This window comes from Botrytis deweyae (genome assembly GCF_014898535.1).
Source record: "Botrytis deweyae strain B1 chromosome Unknown BDEW_033, whole genome shotgun sequence".
Taxonomy (NCBI): Eukaryota; Fungi; Ascomycota; class Leotiomycetes; order Helotiales; family Sclerotiniaceae; genus Botrytis; species Botrytis deweyae.
In genome coordinates this window covers 9,913-23,554 of record NW_024066240.1, presented here as the reverse complement: position 1 = coordinate 23,554, position 13,642 = coordinate 9,913, and the positions used below count along the sequence as shown (strand labels likewise).

The 13,642-nt window shown below is 31.2% G+C and overlaps 4 protein-coding genes across 4 annotated transcripts; 3 read left to right on the top strand and 1 right to left on the bottom strand.

Moving 5' to 3' along the window:
* Positions 1 to 243: 243 nt before the first annotated feature.
* EAE98_010037 (uncharacterized protein) lies at positions 244 to 462 on the top strand (the record flags this gene model as incomplete). The annotated part of the gene is made up of 1 exon (XM_038957658.1): positions 244 to 462. One exon carries the CDS (start codon positions 244 to 246, stop codon positions 460 to 462), a length of 219 nt encoding a protein of 72 aa, XP_038805884.1.
* An 815-nt stretch (positions 463 to 1,277) lies between these two features.
* Positions 1,278 to 2,609, top strand: EAE98_010036 (uncharacterized protein; the record flags this gene model as incomplete). Its single annotated transcript, XM_038957657.1, has 1 exon — positions 1,278 to 2,609. One exon carries the CDS (start codon positions 1,278 to 1,280, stop codon positions 2,607 to 2,609), a length of 1,332 nt encoding a protein of 443 aa, XP_038805883.1.
* Positions 2,610 to 5,074: 2,465 nt separating this feature from the next.
* EAE98_010035 (uncharacterized protein) lies at positions 5,075 to 6,670 on the top strand (the record flags this gene model as incomplete). The annotated part of the gene is made up of 1 exon (XM_038957656.1): positions 5,075 to 6,670. One exon carries the CDS (start codon positions 5,075 to 5,077, stop codon positions 6,668 to 6,670), a length of 1,596 nt encoding a protein of 531 aa, XP_038805882.1.
* Positions 6,671 to 6,915: 245 nt separating this feature from the next.
* EAE98_010034 (uncharacterized protein) lies at positions 6,916 to 7,968 on the bottom strand (the record flags this gene model as incomplete). The annotated part of the gene is made up of 3 exons (XM_038957655.1): positions 6,916 to 7,068; positions 7,149 to 7,372; positions 7,434 to 7,968. The coding sequence occupies 3 exons, from the start codon at positions 7,966 to 7,968 to the stop codon at positions 6,916 to 6,918; spliced, it is 912 nt and encodes a 303-aa protein (XP_038805881.1).
* Positions 7,969 to 13,642: the final 5,674 nt, after the last annotated feature.

The following is a 13,642-nucleotide window of genomic DNA, read 5'->3' as shown; positions in this document are numbered from 1 at the left end:
CTGGTAAAGATTATCCTATTTAAGCCCGGTTCTGCTTCATGCTGCCTCACCGTTGACTCGATCATCGGGAGCAGGATGCTCAGGGATAAGAGTGATGATAATTTTAAAACACCAATCCTAGTGGCCCCTCGATGTTGCTGCTCTGGGACTGCGGGACTTGATTTACCAGCTAATCATGTGCAGATTTGAGGAGCGCACTCCAAAGGTTGTGGTCGTCACAATGAGTAAAGAGCTTACAGCTCTATGGTCATATACGAGGTCAAGGCAAAAAATCAGACTCTAACAAAGGCCGAGAAACGCGAGCTACTAGTTGTATTTGACGACTTGAAGGCCGTGTTGGACGATAGACCAATTATTGCTGAGGCAATGGACATTCTCATTGCCGATTCGGAGATTATCGCTTTCACATTGACTTTCGGCATTTTGCAAATCACATCGCATATAAGGTTAATCTCCGCGTGAAGCGGACTTAAGGACGATATAGCGCAAGCCTTGTGAGATCCTGATGCAATGTTAGGCTTGGTTCAGCTAGAATCGATCCCCTATCAATCAGCCTCCGTTCACGAGGCTCTTCGAGTGGCTATGCTAGTACCCAATAGATTTCCGCGCATCGCTTCAAGTGAAGGTCATAATCGGTTAATCGTGGATAGCAAAGTCAATTCCCCGGGCACTATCTCCGGTATGTCGATCTATACTATGCACAGGAGTGAAGATGTCCGGGCTCACGGTGTAAGGTTAATAATTACGGAGGGGAGGGTAGCCCGAGTGGGGGCGGCCGCTAGTTCTGTCTTTATGACCAGCACAATCAAGGTAGCAATAGAACTTGTTCATGATGCTTGGCTTGATATGATTATTCTAGCGTTCTAAAAAATTGACTGAGCACTAAAAAATCAAGCTTCGGAGAGTGATCCCAGAAGCTCCGTAGATTTATATCCATTTTCCAGAGCAGAGCATATCATTTAGAGAAAGCCGAAATCAGGGCCGTCCTGGCAATCATTCGTCTATGCTTTATAAAAACGGGTTCTCCACTTCCAGTCAATCTCATGCACTCCCCTCAATCTCGGCCTGCCAAAAAATAATGTCCGCATTCCGGGTACAGATTATATATGTCAGACTTCGATTAGAAGAAAAAGAGTTTCATTGAACCATAATCTTCTCGCTGTTAAAAACACTCTCTTCACTTGACTCAAAACCCTTGTCTCATTAATTATCTACATTCCTTCCATCTGTACGTATCCTATTGCGTTTCATCTAAAACAAGATCGCTTCTTCTCAGCATGGCAATGCGACTTTTATGGCGCGATCCATTCTGGAACGGCAAGAGGAAGCCGTTTGGCATAGGCATTCTTATGTCTGGGATTATGATTATCCTCCTTTTTCTCTCAACGATGTCGTACCTATACGGCATCCTCTTCAAAAGCGGATATCGGGCCCATAACTTGAATATTTTGGCTGTTGACTATGACGGAGGTATCATTGGCGAAGCATTATCAGTGGCATACGAACAGTTCCAGGGAGATGAATTTCCCAAGCTTCAATTCCATACTAAAGCCAAATATCCCTCCATAATTGAGGTTCAAAAAGCTGTATGCCGTGGTGATTATTGGGGAGCTGTCGTTGCTCAACCGGGAGCATCGAATCGTTTGTCTCAGGCTCTGGGTGGTGGCTCTGCGGCGAGTACTTATAACTCGAGTGACTCCTTGACCTATATCAACAATGGCGCTCGATATCCGGCTGTACAGCTAGGCGATATCTCTGGAAATCTGGAAACTCTTATTGGTGCTGTATCTTCAGTTTACCATGCTCTCAACGGATCACAAGCTCTTTCTTCACTCAACGCAAGCAATGAAAACGCAGTTCTTGCCTTCTTGAACCCTATAAAAGCATCCAACATCAACATCAAACCAACTGAACAAGGCACCCGTGTTTTGTATAATACTGTGAGCGTAGTCTTACCTATTATTCAACAGTTCTTCTTCCTCATGGCATTTAATGGAATCAACAACAAGTTTGATATTTATGGTCGTCTCAACTCTAAACGAATTGGCTTGATGAGGTTGGTTATCTCGATAGTGTACACGTTAATCGCATCTCTTACAACGACCGGTTATGTTTGGGCTTTCCGAGAGTCCTGGGATGTCAGTGGGAGTCAATTCGCACTTGTATGGATGTCATATTGGATATATATGCATATCAATTTCCTTGTTCTGGATGCGGCTACTGGTTTTATTCCTGTATCCTTTCTTCCATTTTTTGTCCTCCCGTGGGCGATAATAAATGTAGCAGCAAGCATTTATCCATTCGAGCTGAGTCCAGGGTTCTACCGCTGGGCTTATGCTCTACCTGCTCACGAATTCTACTCATTGATTATTCGAGTCGAGAGTGGATGTGGAGATGTCTTGTACAGAGCGCTTCCCATTCTTTTTTCCTGGGAGGTAGTAGGATTAGCCTTAGCAATCTCGGGAACATCTTACAGAAACCGACATGCGGAAGCAGAGCTGATTGCAGTAGGACAGATAAAACAAGATGCAAGTAAGACTGACAACAATACAATGCGTGACGAAGAGCAGGAGTTGATTGTAATAAAGCGATCATCGCGGGTTCAATAGCGTAGTTATTTGAATATTTCAGAAATTTGCATTCTATCTAGTTAATATCCCTTTCGTTACTCTACAAGAATACAATTTGGTTTTATAAAAGATACTCGATTTTCATTATTAAAATAAGACTTGTAGATTAACTAATAATTTAGTTTATTTTTTTATAAATCTAGTTTTATATATATAGATCTATAAAATATAAAGTAATAATATGATAAATAACACTAATCGAAGCTTTGTTATAGAATTAACAAGTTTTTGTATAAATCTTTAATATTTATAAATTTAAATTCAAAGCTCTTTATAGTATAATATAACATTTAAAAAATCAATTTTATCATCAGCAAAATATAAAACAATTTTATAGATTATATTAGTATTTAATAATATTACAAAAATCGTCATTTTTTATAATATAATATAAGTAAGTATAGTACTACTTCGAAGTGTTTACTTTTATAATTAGAAAAACGCTTTTTTATTATCTATATTAACAAATACTAATATTGAATTAAACAATTCCATTACTCGTTTCAAACATATAAGATTGATATAATTCTTATAATTATATTTCAATCTAATTTATTATTATCATATATCACTGTCTCCTAATCAAGGTAATTAATCGATATAGCTATTTCTTCGTAATAAATAAATATTTATTTGAATTCATATTAATAATAAATATAGCTCTATATTATCTAAAAAACCAATTCGAATAGACTCTAATATCGGCTTTACTTATATTTAATATTCAACTAATTTATAATCTTAATAACCTTCTATTACGATTATAGAATCTATTACGATTATATTCTATAGTATATCATAGAGGTTAAATAATTAGAATAAGAAAGCTAAGAAGAAAAGAGATCCTTAAGAGATCTCTTTATCTCTTATATAGTAACGATCGCTCAGTTCAAGCTAGTCTTAAACTTAACGTTATATTGAGTCATTACTATATTAATTAATACTCGTTATAATTATAGAATTTATAAAGATTTTTCGTTGATTAATAATCTTTTTTTTTACTACTATTTAAATTTGTTACTGTTTATTTATCTCTCCGATTACTCATTGAGAATCATTCTTTATATCAGTAGAGAATAAATTATAATCTTATAATATACCATCCTATATTCTTGATGTAACAAGGTGAATAGGCTTGAATGACGTAATCAGATTTAGCTATAATTTTCTAGAAGTTCTACGAGTTCTAGCTTCCTTAGTCCTCCTTCGAATGAGGAAACTACTACTATTTTTATAAGCTACCAAGGGGGTGCGATGCCGGAGCCCTTGTCAATCACTTTTCTAATTCAAATGCGAGTTGGCCATCTTGACCTTCCTCAAAGTCCGAATACCACCCTCTTATCTCTCTAATTCAGGTGATATAAACTCACCGTTACACGCGACATAGCATCGATATGACACTTAGATAGACTCTTGATCTGGCTGTTGATCGGCGTCAATGGTCAAGCTGTCGCGAATCCACCTGAGCTTCTTCTATCTAGAAGGTTACTCGGGAGTTACAGTTGATTCGTTCAATAAAGATCTTATATACATAGTTAACGAAGATAAATTCTTTCGTCTGAGATGTATTAGTAAGTATAAGTGAATCCGTATGTTAGAGTCGCGTAGAGTGCTTCTTGTATTGCTCTCATATATACTGTCTTCATAAATGAAACCTTTGATTGAATATCTTATTCGGATGTATTGTCCTCCTTATAGCTTCAGTATTAGGCTCAACAGGTTGAAGATATCAGTGAACAAGCGTAACAAAATATCTTGAGTTTCCAATATTGATAGCGTCACTAATGTACAAGCAGGACGATGGGTAGGTACATGAAGATTGTATATATGGTTTTTGAGGCTCTTCAATTTACTGTCAACTTTTTATTTATTGTTTATTTTCCAGCATGAACAGTCGGTAGTTCAGATGATCCATTGAGCCATTACAAAAATAGCTACTCGACTCCTGCACTTGATCTATATTCTCCGTCCCTACAATTATTTTCACTTTGAATTTGATCCTGGGTTGAAGTCTTGAAGAAGGAGTTATTTCAATCGGATTGTGGCTGTATACCATCTAGTAAATGATTCATAAATGGTAGGGCACACTCACATGGGCCCATAACTACAATGTATAGGCAGCAGCTGTGAAAGGTATTGTATGATGTCGTAAAACAATAAACGATTGGGTATGAGTCATCAGTTTATTTGGATCACCAATATGTAAATGTGGGGCAGTACATCGTAGGATACGGCTGGTGGGCGAATTTTCTGCTTACCACACCAAGGGGGGAGGGGATGCATGGGTTATATTCACTGCGCCTCAAGCTGATTCTCGAAGTATATACTCGGCTTCGTATTATTTTGGACAATTGATACTGAAAAGTTTTCTTGATTTTACTTTATTTACTATCAACATCTTCGTAATTAATCACCTCTTCAAGAATCGATACAACAAGATCAAAATGTCACTTGGAGGTTTGGGAGTTGGAGATATCATCACTTTGACGACTTTAGCATGGAATGCTTTTCAAAACTCAAGAAAAGCAAGTTCTGCTCATCATGAGATCTCTCAAGAATTAGAAAGCCTATACATGATTCTGCACAATTTGGAAAAGGAAGCCCATCTTCCAAATACACTTCTAAGCGATAAAAACAACCGAGCGTGGAAAGATCTGAAAACTGTTCTCTCTGGATGCGATGATATGCTGGAAGGAATCGACGAATCTTTGTCCAAATACAATGGATTGTCAAAAGAAACAACTTCGGGATCCAAAAAGTTCATGATGAAAGTTAAATATGGCAATGGCGACATGAAGGACATCCCGGAAACCAGACAGAAGATAACATCATACACATCGAGTATCACAGCACTTCTCAATGTGCTTTCAGTAAGCTCTCTTGGAGATGTTCGGAATGACACAAAAGATATTCTAAAAGAACTTCGAGCTTATGCAGCCTTACACCCGCAAGAGCATGTTAGGGACGACAAATCAGCGTTGACGAGTTACGGCGATGACGACAAAGCCATTTGGAAAGAATTTCGAAGGAAGGCTATCAAAAATGGTTACTCGAGTGGTACTTTGGATAAAAATATGCCAGCACTTTTAGCTTTCATGGAAAAATCGGACCGGAAAAATGCTACGAAAGTGCGTAAGCCTCATGAAGATAGGAATTTGGTTTCTACGGGTCAGGCAAGAAGAAAAGCCTCCAAAAATACGGCGTATGATGGCAAATATACTCGTTTCTCTACAGGGTCTAGCGATTCGGATTCGGAGCAGAGTCTTAAACAGTCCAGCCCTCCAATCAAAGAGCGTGGCAGACGTACTGCTACCAGCTCACCAAAACCCCAGATTCACGACAATATTATTAATTACGGATACCACCCATCTCGTTCGAGAACTCCTAGGTCCCCCAGACCAGCACCAACTTCTAGTGATAACGATAGCACCCTTACTGTCGCTAACGGAAGATTTGGCGTAGAATCCAACTTCAACTCCGGATTTCGCGATGTTGGTGGCTGGCTATCCGATTGTCAGCAAAAGACCCAACCGAGCTCACTTCCAGCCTCCAAAAAAACTACTCACAAAATGAAAGAATGGGAGGAATTCTCAAGAGTAAATGAAGCTAGAAAGATTAAATCAAGTGCTGAATCAAAACGCCGAAATATGCAACGAGAAGAGAGTTCGAGTCCGCCTCAGTGTTCACGTCATGAAAGTTACGATCATCCGGACCACGCTAAGCACGAATCACGGGGGAAGAGTAGTCACAAGGGAACTGCTATTGATCATGATAGCTCCCCATATAATCCTTACAAAGGTAAAGACTCGGAATATGGGAGTTCGGATAAAGATACAACAGATACAGATTTGGATACAAGTTTAGATGATTCAGAAGATGACTCGGATGATTCTTCGGACTACGATTCTGATGACGAACGAAGATTTTCAATTATTTTCAAGCCATTTAAGAAGTGCAAAGAGAATGTTTCCCGTAGGGTGAGACGTCGAAAATGGGAGAAGTACGGTGCACGTGATGCTTTTGGGATGGGTATGATTTAGAGGTGGTCTTGGAATATACGGTTTTTGTCACGATCAAGCTATATAGAGCTTCAGGAGACATATGGATTCGTTTTATAGATCTATTTTAGGCTGATATTAATCCATATATAGTTATAAAGTATAGAAAACACATGCATAGCTTAGAGCAAGTGAAGAATTCAATTCAAGAGCAATTCAGCATAATAGACAAAAGCAAAGTATAAGATATTGATATTCTGTGCTCGCAAACAAATCGCAACCCTCGATCACAAAAAACGTAGCACATCAGGTCGGCCCAAGCGCTCGAATTCTTGATCAGTTTCTTCCCAAATGCGCTCACGGTCTTGGTCCCATGCTAGCTGTTGAAAGTTACTAGGCCAACCGTAGGTTCCTTCAAGAGTGTGTTTAATTTTGCGTCGCTAGACAGACTGTCAGTACTTCTGCTATGCTTTATTTTAAAACCATTGTCAAATCAAATGCACATTAAAATACTGCTTACCATCCATTCATATTCAAAATCCAGATAGCTGAGGGAATATTCCTGCATTCCAGGAGGAATTGTATCGAGAGACTTGATCTTTTGTAAATGAACACGAAGCCAGGTTGGAGCATGCCGAGGCCAGTAGTTTCGATAGTGGTAAGGATCCTGAGGCCTCTCTAAGATAGCCGAAGGTGGGTTCATAACCTCTGGACCTTGGGCGAGGGACACTACTCTAATCGTATCTATGCAACAGATGTTAAGAATTCAAGCCGATAGGATGAGAAAAAATGAAGTATGACCTACTTTCGTTTGTGTCAAGTAAAATAGCGCTAGATTCACTATCTCCAATAGCTAGCTGCACTTCATGAGGTAGTATGTAATCCTGGGCCGAGTCTGGACGTGGCGGAGCTTCACGGCTGCTTTTGAGGCCAGAGCTAGTGGTAACATCTCTTAGAGAACTAGATTCAAATAGATTTATTTGGTTGATTTGATTTGGTCCGGGAACTGGTAGACGCCGTATCAAAGATTTTGCTGTTTCGGAGATGCCAAGTAAGTTGCATAACGATTCGTCGAGATGGTGTCCACCTGTTGGTGCCCAAACTACCTCATTTTCCGAGACTCCTGAAAGTCGGACATAGTCCTGGACAATTTCATGAATCAGATTTACAATTTCATCCTCCTGATATGCAGTTCGTAGGTTGTAGAGAGGTAACCAAGTAGTCGATGGAGAGCTGCCATCAGGTATGGTTACAATATTCGTATTAAAACTTCTTCCTTGTGACAGGGTTTGATTGAAAGGTGATGCACCACCATACGGAGACCAAGGAAATGCCATCATATGGCTGTTGCTCGAAAGTTTGGATTAAAAAAGATAAATTTACGTTGGTATAGATTGCATTAAAAAGTACAGTCTCGTATTTCAGAGCAAATGAAAATCGCAATTGAAGAAATGAAGATTGATGGGTTCCGGATAATTTTAACGAATACCATTTGAATCAAAACGCTAGTCAAGATGGGGTAACTATCATCCGTCATGTCGAATTTTATTTTCACCCTTGTCAGCTCCATGAAATGCCAGCAACTTGTAATCTGTAATATACTAGGTGCAGTGTAAGGCTCTCGCAGCTCTTCCATTAGTAGTAAGAGCCATTTTCAGTAGTTTAATTGAATCAGATATAGAAAACAGGCTAAACGCATTAGGCGTATTACGTAATCATCTTGATTAATATAGTCAACTAGATTGTATATAGCTTTCAATATAATATATACTATACTTAATATTAAAACTTTATTTATTCTATATATTTTTTCTAGTGATTTATATAGGGATTCAAGATATGTTTAATATTTTATCTTTATTCTCTTTGCAATTAAGCTTTTTAATTAAGAATATTCAGAAACCCTTTTTATTTTTAAGTTTATTGTATAGTAGTGTTTGTATAACGATTATTATACTGGCATCAAAAAAGCTTTTAAAAGAGTTATAGATATTATATAATCTTATTGATTTAAAGGACTATTATATAATTACAGAAATCCAGTATTTGAAGAATTCCTTCTGATCCTTTTTTTTATTTCTCAAATATTCCTTTTTTCAGAAATACTTTATATATTTATTTGTATAGCATTTTCTGTAAGAATTTAATATTATTTTATTATTAAAATATAAATTCCTTTTGATTTTTAAGATATCTTTTTAATATAACTTTTGATTCTAGAAATTTATTATATAGATTTTCAATCTCACTTTAAATAATATCAATACTAACAATACCATCCCCTTCAAGTAAATCCAAACTATTATTCGATTTTTTCGATATTACCCTTATTTTAGTTCCGAAAAATAAAACCTTTATCTCCTACTCACTTAGCAATTACTAGAGGATATATAAAACCCCTTTAAAAACCTAATCCTACTATTTATTAAACTACAACTTCGACTTTTTATTCTTCAAATTCAAGAAATCCTTTCGAAATATTATTCACCAAATCCTTTTATAATATCAAATAACTTTATTGTTTTAATAGTTTATATTAAATAAACTAAAATCAAGATTAATAATATATTATCTTTTTCAAAAAAAAAGAATATTATTAAATTATAAATTCGAAAAACCAAATAAGCTATATACCTTGCTATTAACAATAATACTTATAAATTGTATATTTTCTTTAATCTTATTCTGTTTAAATTCTTTAATAGAATTAATGAATAATTAAACAAAAATAGAAAGTTTTCTAAAATTATAAATAATATTAATTTAATAAATAAGGCTTTATAAGATAAATTTATTAATATTCTTGTTAATTGTTTTTCAAATAATAAAAATAAAGATTCTATATAAATGGTTTTCAATATTATAAGTTCTTTAGTTTAAAAAAAAAGTAAATCTATTTAAAAATATTATCAATATATTAAGAATCTATAATTAAAAATAAACTATAAAAATATACCTTCCTCCAAATATAATATTAATATTCTTTAAATCAATATTCAAAAAACCTTGATTAAAATATTTATTACCGATTTTATTAATTCTAATTTTCATTTAAGATTTATTAAATTAAACACTATCTATAAATCCCTAAATAAAAGCTATTCTATAATATATAATATTCAAAAGAATATAGAAATAAAAAAGATATTTATTTAAAATAATATTATTAATTATATTATTAATACTTTAAAGAAATAAAATCTTAAGGATTTATTTAAAAAAAAGATTAAATCTTTTTTAAAATAAATATCTTAATTTCAATTCTCTAATTAACAAAATCGAAATAATCTCAATAATAATTATAATTTTAATAATAAAAGAAATAATAATTCGAGTTTAAGATTATCAAATTCACTACCCTAACTATTATTCTAAGGATTTTTTTGGTGGTCAGTACCGGTGGTGACCATTACCCTAAGGGGGGTGGTGACCCTCCCAAAAACTCTCCAATTGATCACCACCCTTCCTGGCTTCAATTTTAGACTTTTTAAAAATCTAAAAAAAGGAATCAATAGAGATTCAATTGAATTATATATATATAAAATTACTTTTTCGATATCTCTTTAATTAATGGTTTAATACTGAATTGAAATAACCCTAAATTTAATGAGATCGAACCCTAAGCTATAATAATCTTCGAAAGCAAAAAAAAGTAATAACCAGCAAAATGATTCAATTTGGCTACTACTATAAATCCAATTTATAATAAGAAATTTATAATTATTTTATAATAAACTAAGGCTTATTTTCATTTATTTATTTAATTCTGAAAATAGATTTAAATTATCTCTTGAATTGATCGATTTATATTAATTTTATAAAAAATTGAATTTGTAGAGGTAGGGGGAATAATAATTAGCCGAAAAGAGGTATAAAATAGCTGAATTATATATAATCGATTTTAATAATAAAAATAAGAATAATAATTAGAATTATAATAATAAAATTAAAAAAACTATATTTCAGAATCCTACTATTAAAAGGACTTTTTAAGTGATTTTAAATTTGAATAATATAAACTTTTAAATTCTAATATAATATATATATATTATAATAAGATTATCTAATTATTCAATAAAACAATATAGAATTTTATCATATTAATACCTAAACAATTGATGATTGCTAGTATTAATTAATATATAATATAAGTAAAGCTACCCTGTATATAGTATAACATAGCAAACTATACTATCAGATCACAGTTCAGGGTTTGTCCTATTAATCTAATATAATATTAGCTAGTAGTAATGCTCTGTATAATATTTGATTTATAGTATTTTGTAATTGGATATAGAATATGAATTGATGTCTTCAACATATTAATCTTCTACCATCCTCCTCTCATTCAATCAATTAATCAATATCTTTTTGCTTTTTTTTATATTTTATATCTTGAATATATATAATTCGTATAGCATATTCCTATTTGAAAAGTAATCTATTCGTAATAAAAATTAAATATACAATCAAGGTTAGGAAAAAAAATTGAAAGTTAAATAATATATTCGATATGCCTTGATTTGCTAAGTTTAATAATATTATTATTATTATTATAAAAGTATTATGGAAACTAGTAAAATAGAATAAAGCTAATAATATAAGGAATATTTATGTTGCTGGTTTTTCTAATTGAGGTTTTTTTTATACATTGCCTTTTTTAATCAAGGTTTTTTTTGTATATCATTTTTTTTAATTGAGGTTTTTTTTATATATTACTTATACTATTAATTCTAAAAGCTTTATATATAATATTATATACTTTCTAATCCCATTTTGAATAAAGATTTTAAATATCTTTTTAAAATTCAAATATCTTTTAAATTGAAGAATTTGTACTGATTTTATTATTAATATTATATTGAAGAAAGTAATTGATGCTTGGATAACTTTATTAATATAGGGTATAATTAATATTACCGATTTATTTATTCTTTTTCTAATTAAGGATTTTTTTTATAGATTGCTTTTTTTAATCGAATGTTTATCAATTTATTATTATTTTAATAAATTAACAATTTTTAGGTTTTTTAATAATAATAAAATCTATTAATGATTTAATTTGAAAATTGATTTATCTTAAGGATTATTGTAAAATCCTTTTTAAATTAAAATTGAAATTTTGAGGCCCTTTTTTTTATTGTATTAATAATATCTATTAAAAAAGAACTGTAGAATTTATTAAATTAAATATTTAAAAAAAAAGCTTCAACATTTCTTTTCTTTTATAAATTGAAACACATTTTTTCCCTTCTTCTTTTTTTTTTTTTTAAATCCTTGTTTTTATTATCTATCTTTTTGTGTCTATTAGCTTGTTATTACTTTATTACTACTCTTATTAAATAACTAAATAATCTCTCTGACTTTCAAGATTATTACTTTCATTAACTTATTTCCCTTTCCTTCAATAATATCCTTATCAAGAAAATCAATCCCCTTTTATTACATTTCCTTTCCCTTTCCTATTTTATTAATTTTTTTTATTATTAAATCATTTTGAAATTCCTCATTTAATATATTGATATTCAAATAATCCTTTATATTTAAATAATTAATAATATTCAATTTATTATCCTTAATATTAATTAAATTGAAAGTATATTCTAATTTTCGAAATATTCTTTTTAAAATATTATAATGATTGTTATAAAAATTTTGATATATAATCGATTATTATTTAATTAAAAGTATATATCGTTTGTTAGAAATATATTTATTATAATAGAATTTGTGGGTATTCGAATCTATAATAAGCTATTTTTGTTTATAACTATAAAGGTTCATTTTTAGTATAATGTAAGGCTAAATATTATCAATTTGAAAAAAAGAAATAATAAAAGCAGAAATTAAAGTATTAATATGATTTGTTTTATAAAATTATTTTTTAATAAAAATAATATTGTAAATAGAACTAATATTCGATATATATATATACAATATTATACTATCGGAATTTACTGTAATTATAGAGTTTCAATAAGTATTTAACCAATTTTCAAAAATCTTTTTATTAATAAAATAATTAATTTACTAATAAATAATATAATCAGGATTATATTATATTTTCTTAATATATCAATCTTTCTTAATTATATTAGAATCTAATTTAAAGATAAGAATAGATTTAAAATATTAAACTCTATCCCTATACCAAAAATAAATAATAGAATATTTGAAATTATATATAAAATTCAAAATATAAAGGATTTTTTTTATATTCTTAATTATATATATTTTTGAATTTAATATATAATCTATATTTAGAATCTTATTAATAATTATAAAATTACTAAAATTCAAAACCCTTCTAACCTTTTTCAATACTTGTTTTTGAATATATCGAAATAGATTTATTATTATTTTTAATAGCTTTTTTATCTTTTTTTATAACTGTTTTTTGATAAAACTGTAAAAGGAAATATTTTGATATTTTTTCAAATATATAAAATATCTATTTATTAATTTTCAGTTTTTGATATTAATTTTGGGATTTGTATATTTTAAAAGAATTTTTGCTATAACTTTAAATCAATTTTTATTTATTTATTCTCTTTTTTTATTTATAGATATTATCTTTTTATATAAGATTAGTTCTATTTAATAGAATACTAACTATATCTCTTATTCATTTGCTGTAATATATTTGATATTTTTTAATAGATTATTTAATTTTTTGTTTTTTAATTGTTTAATTTATTTTTAAATCTATTTTTTTATTATATTTTACTGTAACTCTAACTATTATTCTAAGGATTTTTTTGGTGGTCAGCACCGGTGGTGACCACTACCCTAAGGGGGGTGGTGACCCTCCCAAAAAGTCACCATTTGGTCACCACTCCTCCACGCTCCAATTTTGGGCTTTTCGAAAATCTAAAAAAAGGGTTCGATAGAGATTCAATTGAATTATTCATATCTGATCTTACTTTTTCGATATTCCTTATATTGATCGATCTGTACAGTTAACCCTAAAGCTTAGGGTTGGAGAGGTCGAATGGAAGCTATGGTAATTTTCGA